The 20,527-nt window shown below is 40.8% G+C and overlaps 2 protein-coding genes across 3 annotated transcripts in view; both read right to left on the bottom strand.

Annotated features, from left to right (window-relative positions):
- The window catches only part of kmt2a (lysine (K)-specific methyltransferase 2A), a 41,061-nt gene extending 38,691 nt beyond the window's left edge, over positions 1-2,370 (bottom strand). The window contains exon 1 of the mRNA XM_030151934.1: positions 2,095-2,370. Coding sequence (XP_030007794.1) covers positions 2,095-2,340 — 246 coding nt within the window. The 5' untranslated portion in view covers positions 2,341-2,370. The remainder of the gene's footprint in view (positions 1-2,094) is intronic.
- Positions 2,371-4,446: 2,076 nt separating this feature from the next.
- Positions 4,447-17,281, bottom strand: ube4a (ubiquitination factor E4A (UFD2 homolog, yeast)). 2 transcript variants are annotated; one of them, XM_030151935.1, is made up of 20 exons: positions 17,190-17,281; positions 15,993-16,192; positions 15,624-15,800; positions 13,765-13,877; positions 13,159-13,311; positions 12,843-13,002; positions 12,534-12,736; positions 12,191-12,382; positions 11,742-12,075; positions 11,412-11,538; positions 10,937-11,244; positions 9,991-10,123; positions 9,706-9,896; positions 9,354-9,454; positions 9,109-9,222; positions 8,477-8,651; positions 8,206-8,386; positions 7,942-8,089; positions 7,641-7,798; positions 4,447-7,223 (listed from the first exon to the last, which is right to left on the bottom strand). In XM_030151935.1, exons 2-20 carry the CDS (start codon positions 16,120-16,122, stop codon positions 7,088-7,090), a joined length of 3,234 nt encoding a protein of 1,077 aa, XP_030007795.1. In that variant the 5' UTR covers positions 16,123-16,192; positions 17,190-17,281; the 3' UTR covers positions 4,447-7,087. The 2 variants fall into 2 exon arrangements, with proteins under 2 accessions (XP_030007795.1, XP_030007796.1); XM_030151936.1 differs by having other exon boundaries at positions 15,993-16,161; positions 17,190-17,273.
- Positions 17,282-20,527: the final 3,246 nt, after the last annotated feature.

Here is a 20,527-nt window from a genome sequence, read left to right as displayed (position 1 = left end):
TCCACAACCTCCATAGGCTTTAAGTTCCCAAGGGAATTAATGGCCCAGCGTCTTTTAACACATTCTAAACACTGTGATGCTCTTACTTAACAGGCGTACACCAGACATCACACACACACATCCTAAAAAGTTATCATCTCATTGACTGTAACTATGGGTATGAGGTACTTCTTTTATGAAAAAAATGCGTTTGGCATAACATTGGAATTTTAAAATCAATATTCAATGTTATACAAGTTCAAATTCTCGACAAAAATCCAACTGAATCAGTAGGCTAAATATTTCATACTATTCTGCAGTCTGACCGCGACACTTCAGTCATTTCCATTTCCAGTCCAGAATGTATTTACCCTTCATTCACAAATTCACAGTATACATTAAACAAACGCGACTGGGTTTCTGTAAAATAAGGCTTAAGACTGTGCTCGCGCTACGAGTACTGGTGGTAAACATCCCCACACAGTGTACTCCCACTGCAATGAACGCATGCTGCTCATCATGAAGAAGGAAGATGGTAGTTCGCTAAGGCGAACACACCCCCACATCACACGGTCCGTCAAGAAGGGGCTCGTTGTTATTGTAGCCAGCCCTGCATGCGCACTGTCACTAGCAAGTCCTGTTTCTGTCTTAAAATGCAGCCAGCTCACATGCAAAACCCTTCCGACAGCCCCTTAGCAGCACTTTAACACTGAACAGCGCAACTGCGACAATGTGGCTTTCTTTTAGACTTCACCTACGAGCATTGTAAACCCCTCAGTTTTTGGTACTAGCTACGCACTGGCTGTGTAGAGAAGGGGAAAACATGTCCACCTCCCATTTTCCTATGCATCAGCAATAGCCCCGATGGCTAGCGTGGCGTAGTGCGTAGCATGGTAGCTGTCCTAGCTTAACACTAAAACAGCAATGGAAATAATTTAGGTTTGTGCATGAGCTCTGTTAACTTTAGCCAGGTGCTTAGCCCACTACGTAGCAATATGCTGGTCGGGGGTAAACACGACAACCTCCCGAGCAAACCTGCAACTTTAGCGTTGCTAACGACAGGAAAATAATGGTGTAGTTTTAGCTGTGATATGTAGACAGCTAGCCTGCGAGCTAACTAATCAGCTATGTTAGCCAAACCTCGCTGGAAGGGTGACACCTCACTGCAAACAGCCAGCAAATGAACTCACATACGAGCCAAATACTGAGCTTTATGGTTAGCAAATAATATTTTGTAGAAGCGTTGAAGCAAGGAAAGTGACAAATGATGAGCTCATCTCGGAGACGCTTCAGACAGACGCTAAGTTCACATTAGCTACTTAAAACCACAACTACACACAGTCGCCTCCTTCAACTTGACATGTCTTGTTTTCAAATACACTATCTAGATGGTCTTCTGCTATCGCACCACAGAAAAACGTGGCTGTGGGAAGAACGCAAAATTAAATCCTATCTAAAGGTGGGGAATTCACGTTAATATTGCCGAAGAACTTTTACTGCGCGTCATGTACATATATTTAAGGGCAACATGTTCAGACTTCAAGGCTTCAAATCAAGCTAATGTCAAGTCGATAACTAACTCAGATGTCACAGCTTAGTTACGCATTTACACCAAGTGTATTACTATATGTCCTGTACATTCTATTTGTAATAAACGGCGTAAAACTAGGAGATCCCTTCAGTGTTTTGGTCGGGCTAGCAAACTAGTGCTAGCATCAATTCATCCAAACTGTGAGGATGTAACGTTAGCCTGTCCTCTCACTACACTGAGGAGGAGGAAAACTTTCTTTCCATTGGGACTGTTGAGACCGTAAATCTGATAACCACTCGGTGTTTGGTGTTGTTTCCAACAAATGTAAACGATCCACTTAAGCATTTAAGGCCACGCATCCGACTCAAAGTTAACTGAGCATCCTGGCAATGACAACTTTGCTCCAGCAGCCACTCTAAACGTTAGGAGAGGAGAAGATGGTCAACGTTTGGGCAGTAAGCCGCTAGCTGCTCATGCAACGTAAAGACACCGTAACGTTACTTGGTGGAGCTAAACCGAGCCGTGCTGTCCAACCGATGCTCCAAGGGTACGGTGGGACTGCTCTTATCCTGTCTGGTGCTTACCTCCCCGCTGCTCGAGTCACTCGATTCCCCCAAAACATCCCGAAATTTCTGCAGGTTGCTTCCGATAACCGAAGAGACCTGTAGTGCAGCATCAAACCCGGGTCCGAGCCCAGCTGCGTTCTGGTGGGCTCCTGAGACATTCCGCAGAGAGGCAGTAACTCTGATTCGGCCCGCTCTCCTCCCGGTACCGGAGTTGCTGCTCCCTCCGGGCCGAGCGGGGAACCGCCACCGACAGCTGTGCGCCATTTTACACTCTCTGCCTGTCTGCCCTGCGATCAGAGATACCTCGGTGGGCGGAACCCTAACCCAGCACTCCACATAAACAACCCCGACCACAGCGCTCCGCTCTCACTGGCCGACACGTCGTTATGCATGTTGCGGGGCGGAACTGAAGAAACCCCGACAATGCATTTCCTCAGCGCCCCCATTCAGGCTCTGCATGGCCGAATCCAAATCAGGTTCAGGGGCTTTGCCCGGGAAAGGAGCCCCGCACTTGAATCACAAGTAAGGACAAGACCGTTAGCCTGAGCTGCTGCTTCTTCAACCAGAGGAGTTAAGAAGGCTTCCATAAGTAGCACCCTGGATATTACACAACACAGGGTAGACTGAAATAAGCAAACACAATGGTCAGTAGTAAAGAGTATATGTTAAAGCAAGAAGTAAACCGGTGGTGTCACTCCCAGTTCAGTTCCCAGGCCACATACAGCCCAATATGATCCCAGACCAGACCAGTAAAATAATAGCATAATAACTTTAAATAGCAACTAGAGATTTTTCTCACCGTTTTGGTGCAAAAAAGTAAAAGTGCCATTTAAAAAATTGTATGCCTCAGCTTATCATTTACGCATGTGCATTACAACTTCCAGATCACAGTGCATCTGCAAAGGCACAACATATTTAGGAACAGGCATACTGTTAGAATTGCACTTTTTTTGTAAGAAATTTCAGGTTGTCCATTACATTTTTTGTGGAAGGATAGATTGTAAATGTAAGCATTTTCATCATGTAATTTTACTTTTTTCACGCTTAAACAAAGGGCAAAATGTGGAGTCACCATCATTTATATGTTATTATTCTATTATTTGAGACCCATTTGAGATCAACTTGGGCTGTATGTGGCCCCTGAACTAAAATGACACCCTTGACTGTTATCTTCAGTATGATTTTTGCACCTCAAAAATTAATCCTGTGGACTGGATTGACCCTTTGGTGGGCTGGTTTTGGCCCCCCATCACGTTTGACACCCCTGGAGTAGACATTTATTCTACACCCCATCAAAGCAAAATAAGCCCACATAATTATGTCTAATAACTCTGCAGGGAAAAATTTTGTAAGAATGCAATCTAGGATTTTAAATTGTTGGAAATATATGGTGTTCTTGTTATACCTATTTTTATTGTAACATCTATGTAGTAAACGGTGGTGACAAGGTATTGTACCAGCAAATGCACCTGTAATTGAACAAAACTGATCAGACATACATGTAGGGGTAGTAGACAGCATATTCACACTGCAGAAACATCAATAAATGATAACACCAGTGTAAGTGTACAAAGGGCATGTAAGGGTGCACTTACTGACTTATATGTAATAATAAATACACTTAGACGATAGTCTTTTCATGTAGGTATTTTATCTTGTATGGTATTTTGTTTATAATGAAATCTGTCATTGACAATGAAGTTTAATTGAACTAATTTTACAACAAATTAAGAATGAAGACCAACAGTTTGACTCTGTTGTACAACTACATATTACCCAACTGCAGATGAAGTCAGTGTTTTTCACATTTTATTTCAAGAGCTGGTACAGTCTGAGGCCGCTCAATACATGCAGGAAACTGGGTGAGATGTTATGGTCCATTTAAACTTCGGCCTCTTTAAGCTACAGTGACAGAACAATGAGTAAATACATATAGATGACAGAGATGTAGCTGCTTTATGTTTGTACGGACACTATTGATGAAATGTAAAATATTAACTGATTATCAGATATCATTCTTCTCTCTACATTGCTCTGGGAAGTTAAATAAAACTATGATGTAAATTTAGGACTTCTGTTACTTATTTTTACCATTACTTTTTTTTTTTTTTTTCATTAATTTTGCACAATAAAAAAGATACAACTAAATTCATATTTTATCAAAGATAACACAACATCTTCTATTATAATGCACATTTGTTTTATTTCTTAATCATACTGTACATCCAAAATAAACATTTTATAATCACAATTAGAACAGAAATATTGCATTATAATTTAACCTATGTCATCACTTGGGTGGTAAATATTAACCATACAGTTAGTGGGCATGCCATCAAATACATCATCTTTCTCTCACATTTTGCCACTTTTAACAACCACATAAACTCTTAAATGAAAACCTTGTATTCAAAAGTCTTTTTCTGATCTTTTATTTTCTACCCACTGCTGTGCCATACTTCAACAAAACAAACTCTGAGTAAGGTCTCTTGATGAGATGGGTTAGATCGTTCGCTGACATCACTGCAAGGCTTTTGGTTTCAGGCACCGCTTCTATTGATCAGCTGTTTAGCCACTAGGTATTACACTTGGCTTTCACACAACACAAATTCTGTTCAAAATTTTAGACAAGAATATATCAGTGGATATACTAATTGTTAATCTTAAAGAGGATGATTACCATATATACACTGCCAGTAAAAAATAACTGAACACTAAATATTTTCTGGTTAAATCTCATGACAGGCAGTCCGTATATGGTTCACATAAGGATGAATTAAAGAGTTTTTTGTGTCTTCCATTAAAACTCAGAGTTGCAGCAAATTATTTGTCTTGTTAAACATATTCTACCTTTTTATTTAAGAACTAATTTCAGTTTCAAAGCATACAGACCAATGACAATACAATATTCAGAGGTAATGTCATAAGGCCATCTATACACCAGTCATCCATAACATTATAATCACTGACAAGTAAATTTAGTATAATGTTGATTACTTCAGTACAATGTAATTTTAGGTGTGATACATTAAGCAGTAAGTAAGCATTTAGTTCTTGATTTTGTGTTGGAAGAAAGAAAAATGGACAGCAAAAGGGTCTGAGTGACTTTGATAAGACCCAAACAGTGATGACCAAATGGCTAGTCAGAGCATCTTCAGAAATGCCGGTATTCTCATGTTGTTACTGCCCTTCCAAAAGTGGTTTAAGGAAGAGCAAGCACATCTCCAATCAATCCAGCACTTGTAGGATGTGCTGAAAAAACAAATCCAATCCAGTGACCCCATGTTGCAACTTCCAGGACTTAAAAGGATCTGCTGTTAATGTTTTGGTGCCACCTACCACAGCACACCTTCAGAGGCCTTCTAGAGCCAAAGCCTCAGGTCAGAACTGTTTTGTTGGAAAAAAAGGTGACCAACACAAGGTAAAGTAGGTGGTATGGTACTAATATTACAATCCTGGAGATGTCCAATTGAGTTTAGATTTGGTTGTCCTTATAAAAGGGTACAAAACCCTGCAGACCAGAAACATCCAATAAGACCTGTGGTTTTAGAGATGCTCTGACCCAGTCATCACCATCACAATTCAGCCCTGCAGTCCTTATGCTTGACCATTTCAAACACATCAACTTGGAGGACTTAATATTCACTTGCTGCTTAAATTAATCCGCAAGGTGCCAATGTAACAAGATAATCAACATTATGACCACTTAACTTGTGTGTGGTCATAATGTTATGGCTGAAAGGAGTAAGTGATGTACAAATGTGGCTCATTTATACTGAAAACTACAAAACACCTCTCAGTATTGGTTATTAACTATTTTTTTTAGTTTGGAGCTGCTCATTTGCTGCCATTCACCATTACTGAGGCTTAAGCTGCTCTTTCAAAAACTCAGCAATGTATTAAAATCTTACAATTTAGCCAACACCTGGAATTTTTACAAATATGAGGTGACAAGACAACACACAAGCAAAACTGAATGTATTTTCCAAATTAAAATGTTTAAACTGCAAGCGAAAGTGCTTGTCTAAGCATTAAACACCATAAATCATCTACTGTTTGCTTGTTTTCCAAAGTGTCCCTGAAGCTGCCACTCCACAATGTGCAATTATTTTAAGCTGCTGTGAGTAGCGTCTACATTTTCAGTTTTTGTTGCAATACTGGGTAGCAGCGTCTAAAAACACTACACTCAGAAATGGAAGAATTTTAATAAACAATCTTGGATTTTTTAAATTATTTATAACTATTATTACTTATTGTAAAATGTTAAACATCCTCCAAACCCTGATTAACTTTGTCTGACAGGTACAAAGTCTAGCTTTTGCTCAATAAGGGACAAAATTTTGAACAATCCACAGTAAATCTAGATAATCAATAGTAAAATAAAAATCAGACACATTTTCCTAGTTTCACTTAAATTTTCGTTTTACCTGTGAGATTTAACCAAGAGTCCTAAAATATAGGGTGTTCAACTTTTTTTTTTTTTTTTCTTTTTTTAAATAGGCAGCGTAAGAGGTATTCTTTGAAAAGATTAAATCAAGATCACAGTAGAAACAACTCCAGTCGTCTATCTTGAGTTCCCAAAAATACTTACCTTGCTGTATAAAATCTTGTTTTGGCCAGTTGCTCAGTTAGGGGTTTATACAGTATATTCAACAAGCCCTGTTGAATGGCCACAGGCCAAAGTTCTGACTGTAATACTAACTGATTAATGCACAGTATTCAAGGAGAGAAGAACTTGTGTTGCCATCATGGGAGCATCATAGGAACAGAGCAGCTACTGAGTGTGGATTCTGAACTTGTCAAGAGCTGGTGGGCTACAGCTTACATGAAGCCCACAGTGCATGAAGGCTGTGTGAAGCTGAAGTACTGTTAGTTACACTGAAGAAGTTAGAGGAAATCCACAGGGGAAAGCACACTGCAGATTTGCGTAGAAGCAGAGGAGCACGCTGGGAAAAAGGGAAAAAAATAAAACAAGGCTGTGTTCACAGTTTATCCGATTGAGGGCCCACAGTTAGCCACTCGGTCCAAGCTGTAGACTTTCCTGCTTATGCTTATCAAGCCACTGTAAGATCCGCTGTTTGAGCTCCTCATTTGGCCTGATCTGGTCCATTGTAAGAGGGCTGCGGTTAAAAGGATCTGTCTGGTCACTGTAGGGAGTAAATTATCAATAAAGGTTAATTCCTGCCTATCAAAGGTTCAGTGTGTAATCTTTAGAGGCATCTAGTGGTGAAGTTACAGACTGGAACCAACTGAATACCCCTCACCTCACCCTATTCTACAGTGGATGCAAAAAATGTAAATGTCCCTCATTAGAGTTAGTATATGGTTTATCTGAGTGTTTGATTTAAAAGATTAACTCCAACCTCCAACAATGGACAACATATCAGACATCAACATATCAGACTAAAGGCAACATAATCATAAGCATTATTACTATCATCTTTATCATTCTGCAGTTGGAGCCTCCCCTCCAAAACGCTCTTAAATCTTACACACTGAACTCAAACAGGTACCAATTGGATTTGCAACATGAGATATGAGAATTTCAGTTGGATTTAACTAACCTGAGAAGATGCCGTGCTATTGTTGAGCGATCTACGGTGACATTAGAAGAAGGAAGCAGAACAGGATCCAACATCAGAGTGGACATGATGGGGTCCAAAAACTCATCTGGAGCATCTGAGTATGTCTCCTCTTCTTGTTGCTGCCTATCTGCATGGGACTAAAGCAGACAGGGTGACAAATACTTATAATCAGTATGCTTTAATAAAACTGGAATATCAATGATGCACTGAACACAACACAAAATTCACAGAACAAATATTTGTGAAACTTATACTCTACTTTAAAAAAGACAAATTCTACCTTTATTTTATCTGCAAGGAGTCCAAAAGCCACAATCATGTTCCCAGGCTTGTTGATCTTCTTTAGTACCCTAACTGTCTGGGAGAAGAGAGTAGGAGAGTACGAACGTCCATCCTTTGGTACTGTAGCACAGAAATTTTCCTCATCACTGCAAAAAAAAAAAAAAAATGCAATTAAGTAATGAAAATAAAACATTTCAGAAAAGATAAAAGCAGATTTTTTTTTCTCTTTCAATTGTGAAAAACTAAACTCCTCCCAACATACCCCAGGTTCAAGTAGATGGTACAAATGTCCGAAACAAGCTGCTGGGGCTTGAAGTCAAACTCACTGAAGTCCTTCACTTTAAGGGCACCCATTTTAGGACCCACCAGGTGCTGCAAGAAGTAGTTAAGCATGGAGATGATCCTCTCAGCCAGGAAGGGGTGCACAAAGATGCCTTTGATTTCTTGGAACGAGGAAATTAGAAATACATTTTAAAAAGACAAGACGAGATCTGAGAAACAAAGGAGCGCACTAAACACTTTTCCTGTCTTACCTGAGGTGAGGAAGGCCAGTGTTCCAATGGTCTCATTAGACATAATGTTGTGAAAGCGTCCAAGCTGTCCAAACATCTGCAGGCTTGATTCCTTCTCTCTTCGGGCATCAGGGGGCAGACTGTCCCACTCCCCTCGATCCCGCTCCAGCTGGAGTATCTTGATTTTACTCAGGTACTTAAGGACAAAATGGAGTTGTCAATGGTTGAGTGAACATATGTAAAGATTGGCAGAGTTGTATAAAATCTAAGGGCATTTTCACACCTAAAAGTCGAATCAAGTTCTGAACCTAGATTCATGTTTTTTAGTTTTTTGGTCTAGATAGTTTTGCTTTCACATTGCAATTTTTGGAAGTGCACAACTACATCTTGCCATCAGTATCTAAATGTGCTGCATCTCCTTTTAGAAACAGACATCTGACATCAGCATTTAAACATTTTCCAATGCTTTTTCTTGTTCCGTTTTATAAGGACACTAGTCTTACTTATACTACTATAAAGTGCTTTCACATTATAATGGATCAAAAACAGCTGTTTGGTCATCACCATGGTCAAGGGGAGGTTTCATAACTACAAATTAGGTAAAGATCCTGAAACCCATGCATAGAAGGGGTGACACTGTAAAAATGTCTCACCTGAATAGCTTCATCAAGGAGGAAGATGGCATCATTCATCAGTAAATTGAGGAATCTAAGGAACAATGGTGGGTTCATGGCCTCCAGGTTTTCAGATGCATAGTCTGCTAAATGCTAAAACAAGAAAAAACCACTCTGGGTTCACTCTGTTTAATAAATAGCGTGGTCATTCCTTTGTTGTCTTTATGCCTCTTTTAAATCATCTCTGTACACATGGATGAAGAAAGATAAATACACTACTTTACCTTGATACTTTCTCTGTAACTATCTTTGCTCCACATGTACTTGAGGATGGGGTACATGGGTCGTCTATAGTTGAATTTCTGTTCAAACTGATGAGGATCACCTGAGGAAAGGAAAGTAGTGAGTCAAACATCACAAGATAAACGAATTAATTGGCATTTTATGGCCAAGTGTGTTCTATTCTTCTCTAGAGTTTTAATATTTGCAGTATTAGCTGTTATAGTAGTATATAAAGATATGAACAAGCATGATAAATAAATTGTTGTACTTCACACAAAGGTTTTGTTAGCCTTATAGTTAAAAACTAAGAGTCTACACCTTGCACTAGTATTTCAGAGAAAGAGAAGTTTTCACCTGTAAATTCAATATCTACAAAGACAGTGATGAGGGCCTCTGCCAGCTGAGGTGCATGTCTGTAGGAGCAGAAGACTCTCTCACGCTGAAACACAATAGGCTGAGCAGCACCAGGAGCCACTGGCTCCATATGAGGCATCACTGCCTCTAAGACCTCAGCAAGCTTAGCTCTTAAATGTGGGTTCTTCATCCTAATGAAGAAAATGAAGAACATAAAATTATCTGCATCATTTGAGCCCTTTGAACCTTGAGATTATTTGTATTAACTGATAAATTAAGCTGCACCTCTCTACGTTCCCCATGAAGACAGTGATGAAGGAAAGGATCTGCTCCAGACTTTCAGCAGACGTCTCTAAAACGTCATCTGCAAATCTACGCAGAAAGATGAAGAAATCCCCCAAGTTCTCTGCAAAAAACTCTGAAACACATAAAAAAGGCTTAATTAGATCATGACAACAATATTAAGCAATGTTTCGTATGAATGAACAAATGAGGGACTGACTACCAACACCTTGCATGCACAGTTGCAGTACCTTCAAAACACTGCACAGTATCTACTACATAACATGTTTGATCAGGCACAAAAATATCAAGTGTAAATATCACATATTTGTACTCAGGTGACTTCTTTTGCCACCTAACCTTAGACTGAACCCTGCAGCATTGTATAAATGCAAATTAAGACATGGCTGTTACAGTACAAGATCCTTTTAACATTGTAACATAATATTATTAAAGATTGAGGGTGTTAACAATTATGCAGCTCTTACTGCAGAAACAGATTATCTATCCATCCATCCGTTGAGATTTTAATTGCTGTATTATCATCTGAAAACAAGAAGAGTTGTTTTCATTATTTTAGAATGATCCATTTTCTACAAAGGGAAGAGTTTCTCATCCACTGAGACCATTATGTTCCACTGCCATGTTTCTACAGTAGCTCAGAAGTGACTTATTACTCTTATCCATTTTATGGAGTTATGGGACATTCTCATCATCTACTGCATGTGGATCAGAGTTATTATCCCTAAAAATGGACAAACCAAGCACTGGATGTTACAAGGGCCTTTCAGGTTTTTCACATCTTTTTTGGCAGCCATAGAGGAGGGTGAGGGATATTCAGTTAGTTGTAGTCTGTGACTTGACTGCCAACTACACAATGATTACAAAAAGATTACACACTGAACCTTTAACATTGGATGTAAATGAAAAAAATAAGGACAGTGATTACCTGGTATATAACATAGCATAGTATTCTGTAGGGAAGGCAGGGGAAAATTGAGTGCTACATGTTCAGGTCCCTGGTTCCCCATTCCAAGCTGAACCAGTAGGGCAGCCATGGAGGCTTGAAGGTTAAGGCAGCATTGCAGCATTGCAGGCTGTGTAGTGGCAGCTTTGGTTGACAAATAAACAATCATGAGACGTTCAAACTGCTCCAGGAACTGCTCTGACATTGGATTGGCTGTTCGCTGGGCCTCCTGCCATGTCACCTGGAGTCGGTGGAGAGACTGGTTCATCTTCACCATCTGCTCATGGAGTCTGCAAATGCACATTACACATACACATTAGTGTAGGGACAAAAACAGACAACACAGGTTAATATTGACATATGGTGCAAACATGATGAACAAACACTTCATTGCTATGGGATCTAGTCTTGATACATTCTGTCTCATTCACAGAAATCATGTGGTTGTTATGTGAACCTGTGGAAGCCAAGATGCATGGTGAGCTGTGTTAGGATGAGGTTTTCAGTCAGCAGACTGTATGACTGTGCAGACTCCACCAGCTGCTGAGGGGGCACAGGGATCAGACAGGTTTCCTTGTCAAGACCTGGTAGGAGACAAAGATGATCACTTAGTTATGAATTTTTATTTATTTTCCTAAAAAATCTTACTGCTCAAGAAAATCTGCTATAAAGTCACTATGAATAAATCAGTAGCAGAAGAAGTGGTGCATTAATACAGACACTGAGTGGGCAAACATTGTATTGTGCTCCTTAAATAGCACACACATTGTCTTCTTCATATACTCACCTTTTGCATGCACATTGCGATTGTGCCTCTCTTCTTCACTCAGATCTTTGAGGGCGCAGTACGTAGGGTTAAAGGTGAGCAGTTTTGGTGAACGTGGCCTGCAGAAAGGCTGGCAAAGCTTCAGCAGAGCTGCACCCAGATTTAAGAAGAATGCATCTGATGCATACATCTGAAAGAAGATCTCTGGCATCTGATTGGCCCATATCTTAGCTCGCCCAGCATTAGCCTGAAGACAGTTGCCCAACCAAGAAAGCAGCAAGTGGCGCGTCTCACCAGATCGTTGAAGTAGATTTTTTAAGACCTGGTGCAACTTGTCATGAAACTGCCCCATAAACTGCAATACAAGGCAAATCAAGAGCCTCAATTTAGATGCATGTAAAGACAGCAGTTTTCAATGAATTTGAGAAAAAAACAAAGAGAGCAACAATTGCAAATTCATCTGTTTATACCTGGTGGATGTTTGCTTCCTGGACCTTTGTCTCTTGGGCACTGGAGCGGGAGGGGTTGAGGAAATAGCCGTGTCCCTCCACTATACCTGGGGTTTTTAACAAACAGGAAATGCTCAACACTGCCCCCAGCAGAGTCTTCTGGTACTGCAAACCATTAGCTGGGTCTTTCGGCTGAATGTGTTCCACTAATACCTGTTAGTTGAGGAGAAAATTAAGAACAAAATAACATCTTGTCATGAGTTTACATGGTTACACAGATATTATATAAGTATGTATATTTTTTTAAAAATAACTGTGGTACATGGTAAAATTTACAACAGTATGACCCTCCGCATCACTTGACCTTAGCAATGTCTTTATGGTGGCTGAAATAAAGGAGAACATCTAAGTAGGAGTAGAGAAGAGGTTGGCACAAGTCTAAGTCTTTGACACGTCCCTGGAAGATATCCAACACTGGTACTATGACCTCCTCAAAGGTTCGGACCTCCTGGTCAGAGAGCAGGCCAGCAATGACCTCTTCTACAAACTCTACCACCTCTTCTGGCTCTGAAACACAATAAATTTATAAGTAGAGAAAACAAAGTATAAGTGAAAGGAAGAGAAAACAACATAAGAAGGAGTCACTGCTTGAAAGAGGAAATGTAGATCCTACGTGCTCCACTGAAACCATCCAGCAGCAGGTCCAGAAGCTGTTCGTAGATATTCTGGCTGATGTAGATCTCTGGGGTAAGAAGAACTGTCCGTGTGTTGGAAACGGTAAGGTTCTTACAACGAACAGCAAATGACAGTAACTTCTCTGGTACCTTAGTCACCTGGTACAAGACAATTAAGAATTCACTAAATTATGAAATAGTGTCTGTTATTTTTATGTTCTAATCACCAAGAATAGGATATTAAAAAAGGGTATTTTATGAAAAACACATAATGATGGGATGAAGTCGTACAGTCAGTCAAATGACAACTCATACCTCTTCCTTGGCCCTTTGATAACAAGCAAAAAGGTACGGAATAGCACACTTTTCTCCTGCATCTCGGTCAGCAGACAGGTTGACAGTGCTGCATGACGTCATGTAGATGAGGTGGTTTCCTGGCTCTAGCAATAGCAGACGGTTAAAAAGTGCCTGGAGAATGGAATGAAACATCAGGCACAACGGTGTCAGTAATAAAAAAAAATCCTGCACATCTGCAAACAGATAAAGAATATAAAATCTGTATACTCCACACTTAAGGGCAAGACCTAAGGTGGAGTGGGTTTCATCTATTAATCAGCAAACTGGACTTCAGATTTACAGTATCTTATGGTTCTTTCTATAAACACATTAAAATAGGTATAAAATTCATAGTTTTTATGCAAATGATAACAGAAATGCACCTGAGCCATCCACAAACCTAAAAAAAAGCTTGAATTTACATAATAGTTTCTTACCCTAAGCCTCCAAGTTAAGGATGTGGGATTTCTAAACCTGGTTATGCATTGCAATTGCTTAAAAAGTTTCAAATGTTTTTGGTTACTGGAGATAAACAGACAAGGCATGGAAGAAAGGACTGTCAACTAAAATGTGATGATGTCAAACCTGTTCTATGTTGTCCATGTCCAGCCAGTCCTGTCCATCAAGATCTGCGGCCATTTCCTCCAGATACACACAGCGAGGAGGGATCCCATTACCTCCACGCAAACTTGGGTCACCTATGGGTGAGAATAAAACCATAAAACAGGGTGAAATCACAGATGGAAAAAAAACACAGAACAACTCCTGAAAATTAAATTAGCCACAGTCTACAGATGAATAAATAAGAATTTATTGTGGTTTATTTCAGACTAGGGATTTCATTGAAGGGTTCTTCTGTAAGTGAAAACAGGGGGCCAGGGGGCTTTTCGCCTGCATTTCCTGAACATCATGACTCATCCCTCTCTATTTTCAGTGGAAGGATGACCCAGCCAACTCACAGTGAGACTGTATTGAGTTAAAAGAGGTTGAGTCACTAAATGCTTACTGGAAACTAAGAATGTTGAGACATCCATCACCATCTAATACCACAAAGAATAACAGAACATACACCGGTACTATTTAGGACCAGTACAGACGCTGTGTAAAATCATTAGTGAGTGAATCAATGTGAAACATTCACATAGGTCATCTGATCTTAAGTCACAACCCTGCACACACTCAGCATTTAACACAGAATGTAACCCAGCCAGCCTCTCAATAATTACAACTACAAATAAAGTTATGTCTAATGGAGGGGTCAGATGACACGATATCCACACCCAATTATGGCCCATTCCAGCTCTTGTAGGGCATTGGTTCATCTTGAATGCCTCATGTGTGTCAGACAAGATAATCAATTGTTATATCTTGTGCTATGTGACACAGACAACTGACACCCCATCTGGGACACCTCATGACATACTGACAGACTAGTATCTTTGAGGATTTTTGGCCGTCCACAACAGGCCCTGGAATTTTTGTGATGATCAAGAGGAGTTTAGACCACTCTGAGGTATGCAGCTGTAAACATGACAAAGTGATGGTTATTATTAACTCAGGTTTTCTTTAAAGACTGACAACTTATACTGTCCTCTTTGCACTGCCCAAAAATGGAACCACATGAGTTTTTTTCCTAAGGCTTTTCCTTAACAGAAGACAGAATCAAGGAGTGGGCTATATTATAGCATCAGTCTCATACACACCACTTCAGATGTCATTGTTTATTCATGCAGTTGAGGATTATGAATTGCGCCTATACTTATGAGAGTTACAAAGTAATAAAATAGAAGCTCTGCAGTCTGAACTGGGACAGCATGTTTTATTGCTTCACACATAGTCAACTTGTGTATCAAAAAGTCCATCACTTTCATTCTGACCTTTCACAGTGAAAGCTCTACTCAAATACACTCAGAGCATTATACATTTACATACTTTCTCACTGTAAGTCATTCACATTGTGTAATCTGCCATGTTATCTGGCCAGAACATGGCAGGAATGTATGACTATTAGCCTATCACCTAATCGGACACAGTGGAAATCATTACAGATAAAAATACCATAAAGTGTAAACACGGCATTAAATATACAAACAAAATCTTTATGTCACCTTAATGTTAGTCTGTCCTTGGAGATTATGAAGAACTTTTCAGACAATCTGACAATTTCACTAAATTTAGGGCTTAGCTGGGGTAGTTTTCAGTAATAAGATTGAAAATTCTTAAAACCCTGAAACCAAAGGAGTGAGACCTTGTTTGATATTTATCCAGAGCAAAATTTATGTAGCACATTTAACAGCATGATTTGCCATTTTATCAATCAGCCACACAGTAAGTAACATATTCTTCAAGACAACAGTGGTATGGTAAAACTGTCAAGAGAAATTGAGATGACATGCTACTAATTACTATTCATGCAAGTCCAACATTTGTTCTTGTTTACTTACTATTGTCCAATGTGATGAGAAATATACGCTGAATCATGTGATTGACGTTGAGCTGTTCACAAAGTTCTTGTCGAGACCGGAAGGAGCGGCTGATCTCCGCCACCGAGTCATCATTGTCATCAACACTGTCGGACACAGAGTTTTCAGACTCTGACTGGCTCTCTCCTGAATCATCCACTGCAACATAAAATACCAAGAGTGAGTTCTTGAACAGGTGATTAAAAACATTTGTGAATAAAATGTATTTGTTATTAAATGATTTGCTATAAACTGTATTTAACTCTAACGTCTTTGACATCTGGACCAAACCACATATGACAATTTAAGTTAATGATGGAGGACAGCAAGAGATCTGCTAACTGCACACACATGGCGGTTCAGCGGAAGACTGTGGTGGTTTCTGTCCTGATGCAAACTGTTTGGCATCAGCCAGCGAACTGAAGAGGGCAGCGAAGGGGTTGCAGGAGATGTTCTGGTTGTTGTTGCCCTGGTCACTCATCTCATTAGGGCTCAACACTCACTCCATCCAAGTTCCAACCCGAACAAAAGAGTGGCAATGAAGCAAAAATCTGTAAATATGATATGAGTGACGGTATGCAGTTTATTCACACACATACATTTCTGCTTGTGTTTGAGAAGATGACAAATTAAATGTTTCGGAAATTTTGATATATTCAGTCAAAACACAGTATACGCAATTTAACTGACACAAACACTGTGATAAGCTATTATTGCCCTTAGGGGGTTCAGCTCCTATTATTGTTTTAACAGTACATTTATTTTGCCAAAAAAAAAAAAAAAAAAAAATGAAACAGCTGTCTCCTGCTCTCCTCACATACAGTCAAGTTTACTTCCAATTTCAATCCACTTCCTTGCAATATGAGCCACAGACTTAGTGCATATTACTTTGTTTTGTAATATAGTCAAAGTACAGTTGCTATTCATGCCTTATTTTTCTTAACCTCTATGCGTTTCCCTTACAAATGTGACCTACTTTTTTATCGTTTTACCGCGGCGACAAAATGAAAGGGGGAAGAGGCAGAGAAGTGAGTGAACAGTACAGACCAGATTAGAAACTTTGGCATGACATCCAAGGAAATAGTAATGCATGAAATAATAGTCACTGACGCATTGTGGTGTACTTTGAGCTGTCATCACCGTAGTGTGCTCTGTTTACAGTCTCAGCACTCACCTGTTCTATCGCTGTCCTCGCGATTACATGACAGTTTAACTTTACGTTTATACCTAGAGATACTAGTAAGAGCTAGCTACCTAGCTAAACACTGAGACTCCTTTTCAAAGAAATGCATTTCAACTGTTGTGTCTCTTTAGCTACCGTACACACATATTCTTTATTAGCTTTTTACCGTTTGTCGGCTAACTAGCTAGCAGGTTAGCCGGGGTGCTTCAGGGCTAGTTAGCTGGTTAGCTAGCGTGTAGAGCAGTAAGCTAACCTGTCATGGGTCACCACGGCTCTACTACAACGCTGATTCCGTAAACCTTTTCGAGATTTAGTGTATTTTAAGTCTACATAGATTATAAAAACGGCAAAGAGTGTTGTCGTACCTGTTTGACGGGGGAAATATGTTTTGGTATATGTTTTAAAAATTGGCTCTACGAAACCAGTGGCAGTTCCTCAGTAAATAAAATTGTAAACGTCATCAGAATGAGACGGACCGCCGCCTGCTTTGCTGAGTAACTCAAGAACTTTTCACAAAACATGATGGGGAAATTGAGACACTTTTGTAAATGATAATGGGCATGTAAAGATGGATACGATATTCATAGATAATACACAATCAACAGATTTTGTGATCGGTTGAGAGAAAAAGATCTAAATGCAAAACACTCATTTTTGTTGGAATAATTTTTTGATATAGTTACATGCAGTACTTTACTTCCTTTTGAAAGTTCCTTTAGTTCCTTTTTTGACACTGAATGTAAGTAATATTCTTATACTTTGTGGGAAACTGACGCTCTGTTTATGAAGATATAGATAGACATGATTTGAAAACACATTGAAGCTTTAAAATGTAATAATGTTGTTTACTGACACGATTTGCTAGTAACATGAATTTATTATTTTATGTTAAATGAATATCCATTTGTGTCAGTCTTATTTCCCATGTTATTTCAGCTACATCTGTTATGACAGTGATTGTGTCTTCTCTAGTATGTAGTGTTACTGCTGACCACCAGCAGAGGGCAGTAACATACCATATCTGCAGTTTAATAGAGGTTTATAGAGACAGTTCAGGGACTTGGAAAAGGGATCTGTAGGCCCTTTTCCACTGCAGGAACATTTGCAGGAATTTTGAGCATTACCCGAACTTTTAAAAACCCTGGTGTGTTTCCATCTAAATTATCCAGGTAAAAATCTTTCCCTTTCCAAAAACCTTTCCACTCCCTTTCCCTCCAAGAATGGGTTCTATGCAAAGCTCCACTACTTCCTGAACTTCAGGTGGGTCCTTTATTTCCCGTCTTTCACTATTGGACACACTGATTAATGTTCTGTGACGCTGCGCTCTCATTGGCTGACATTCTGTGACGCTGCGCTCTCATTGGCCGGTGTTCCATGACGCTCCACTCTCATTGGCTGACGTTCTTTGATGCTACGTTCTCATTGGCTGACGTTTTGTGACGCTGCGCTCTGACTGGTTGATGTTCTGTGATGCTACGCTCTCACTGGCTGACGTTCTGTGACGCTGCGCTCTCATTGGCTGGCGTTCTGTGACGCTGCGTTCTGATTGGTTGACGTTCTGTGACACTTTGCTCTGATTGGCTGACGTTCTGTGACGCTCTGCTCTGATTGGCTGACGTTCTGTGACGCTCTGCTCTGATTGGCTGGCGTTCTGTGACGCTGCGCTCTCATTGGCTGGCGTTCCGTGACACTGCGCTCTCATTGGCTGACATTCTGTGATGCTCCGCTCTGATTGGCCGGCGTTCTGTGACGCTCCGCTCTCATTGGCCGTTGTTCCATGACGCTGCGCTCTCATTGGTTGACGTTCTGTGACACTCTGCTCTCATTGGCCGTCGTTCCGTGACGCTGCGCTCTCATTGCCCGACGTTCTGTGACGCTGCACTCTCATTGGCTGTCGTTCCGTCACGCTGCGCTCTCATTGGCTGACGTTCTGTGACGCTACGCTCTGATTGGTTGATGTTCTGTGACGCTCCGCTCTGATTGGCCAGCGTTCCGTGACGCTCCACTCTCACTGGCTGACGTTCTGTGACGCTATGTTCTCATTGGCTGACGTTCTGTGACGCTGTGCTCTCATTGGCTGACGTTCCGTGACGCTGCGCTCTCATTGGCCGACATTCTGTGACGCTCCGCTCTCATTGGCCGTCGTTCCGTGACACTGCGCTCTCATTGGCTGGCGTTCCATGACGCTGCATTCTCATTGGCTGACGTTGTGGGACGCTCCACTCTCATTGGCTAACGTTCTGTGACACTCCGCTCTGATTGGCTGGCGTTCTTTGTCGCTGCGCTCTCATTGGCTGGCGTTCCGTGGCGCTCCACTCTCATTGGCTGATGTTTTGTGACGCTCCACTCTGATTGGCTGGTGTTCTGTGACGCCCCGCTCTCATTGGCTGCTCAAAACAAATAAGTGAATGAATGAAAAAAAGCCTGTTTTGTTTAAAATCATTGCTTCCTGGTGCTTTTTAAGGCTAAAAACTCAAAAAAGACTGTTATAGGTAATTTGCAAATGCCCATGTTCCTGTGGCTTTAATAAAAGAAGCCTCAAATCATCGCAACTTTCACTGCAATTTTTTTTAAAAAGCTGTCGCAAAATCAGGCATTTTAGGCCACAACAGTAAAAAAAAAAAATCCCGCAAAATCCTGGAAGGACTGATATATACTGAATCCTGAAATAAAGCATAGACATATTATTGGACGATACTTACAGTGTATGTGCAACTTGTGCCTGTTAGCAATACTAGATTATTTTTGTTCCATTTGGGCCAACAGACATTAAAGGAGTCGAGGAGTTTCTGGTTTTTACCCCTCAGCCAACTCTGGCCAGAGGGGTATTGTAATCATTTTGCCATCTGGCCGACTGTCTGTCTTTCAGTCCATTCAACAACACAACTGTATTGCCTAAAGAATGTATTGAGATATCTGCACCAAATTTTTGCTGTGGATGCATCTTGGCATGGAGCAGAAGCCTGTTGAAAACAGGTCACCTATAGGGCCTGGAGGGCAGTAACTTTCAGCTGGGTCTTATACTATATTGGGCTGAGGGGTTACAAAAGTGTACGGCAACAGAAACAGCCCTGTGGAAAACCTTACGGATAACAGATTAAGGTGTAAGTGGACCCATTCCAACACATAATAACAAAAGGTGTCATAATTTGTATGTTTTCAGTGTTAAAATCAAATTAGGTCAAGTGTCTGAGTATTAACATTAGGGTAGAAGTAAGTTTAAGCAGTCTGATTCCATTTCTTTCTATTGGGGTAGAAACCAATATTTTAGAGAGTATGTTCCTTTTTCTTCCCATCCATCCATCCATCCATCCATCCATCCATCCATCCATCCATCATCTTCTGCTTTATCCGGGGCCGGGTCGGGGGGGTAACAGTCTAAGCAGGGATGCCCAGACTTCGCTCTCCCCAGACACCTCCTCCAGTGCTTCTGGGGGGACCCTGAGGCGTTCCCAGGCCAGCCAAGAGACATAGTCTCTCCAACGTGTCCTAGGTCTTCCCTGAGGTCTCCTCCCGGTGGGACATGCCCGGAAGACCTACCCAGGGAGGCGTCCAGGAGGCATCCGAAACAGATGCCTGAGCCACCTCAGCTGGCCCCTCTTGATGTGGAGGAGCAGCAGCTCTACTCCGAGCTCCTCCCTGGTGACTGAGCTCCTCACCCTATCCCTAAGGGTGCGCCCAGCCATCCTACGGAGGAAACTCA

The sequence above is a fragment of the Sphaeramia orbicularis genome, chromosome 13 (assembly GCF_902148855.1).
Source record: "Sphaeramia orbicularis chromosome 13, fSphaOr1.1, whole genome shotgun sequence".
In the NCBI taxonomy this organism is placed as follows: Eukaryota; Metazoa; Chordata; class Actinopteri; order Kurtiformes; family Apogonidae; genus Sphaeramia; species Sphaeramia orbicularis.
This window is presented reverse-complemented; position numbering and strand designations above follow the sequence as displayed.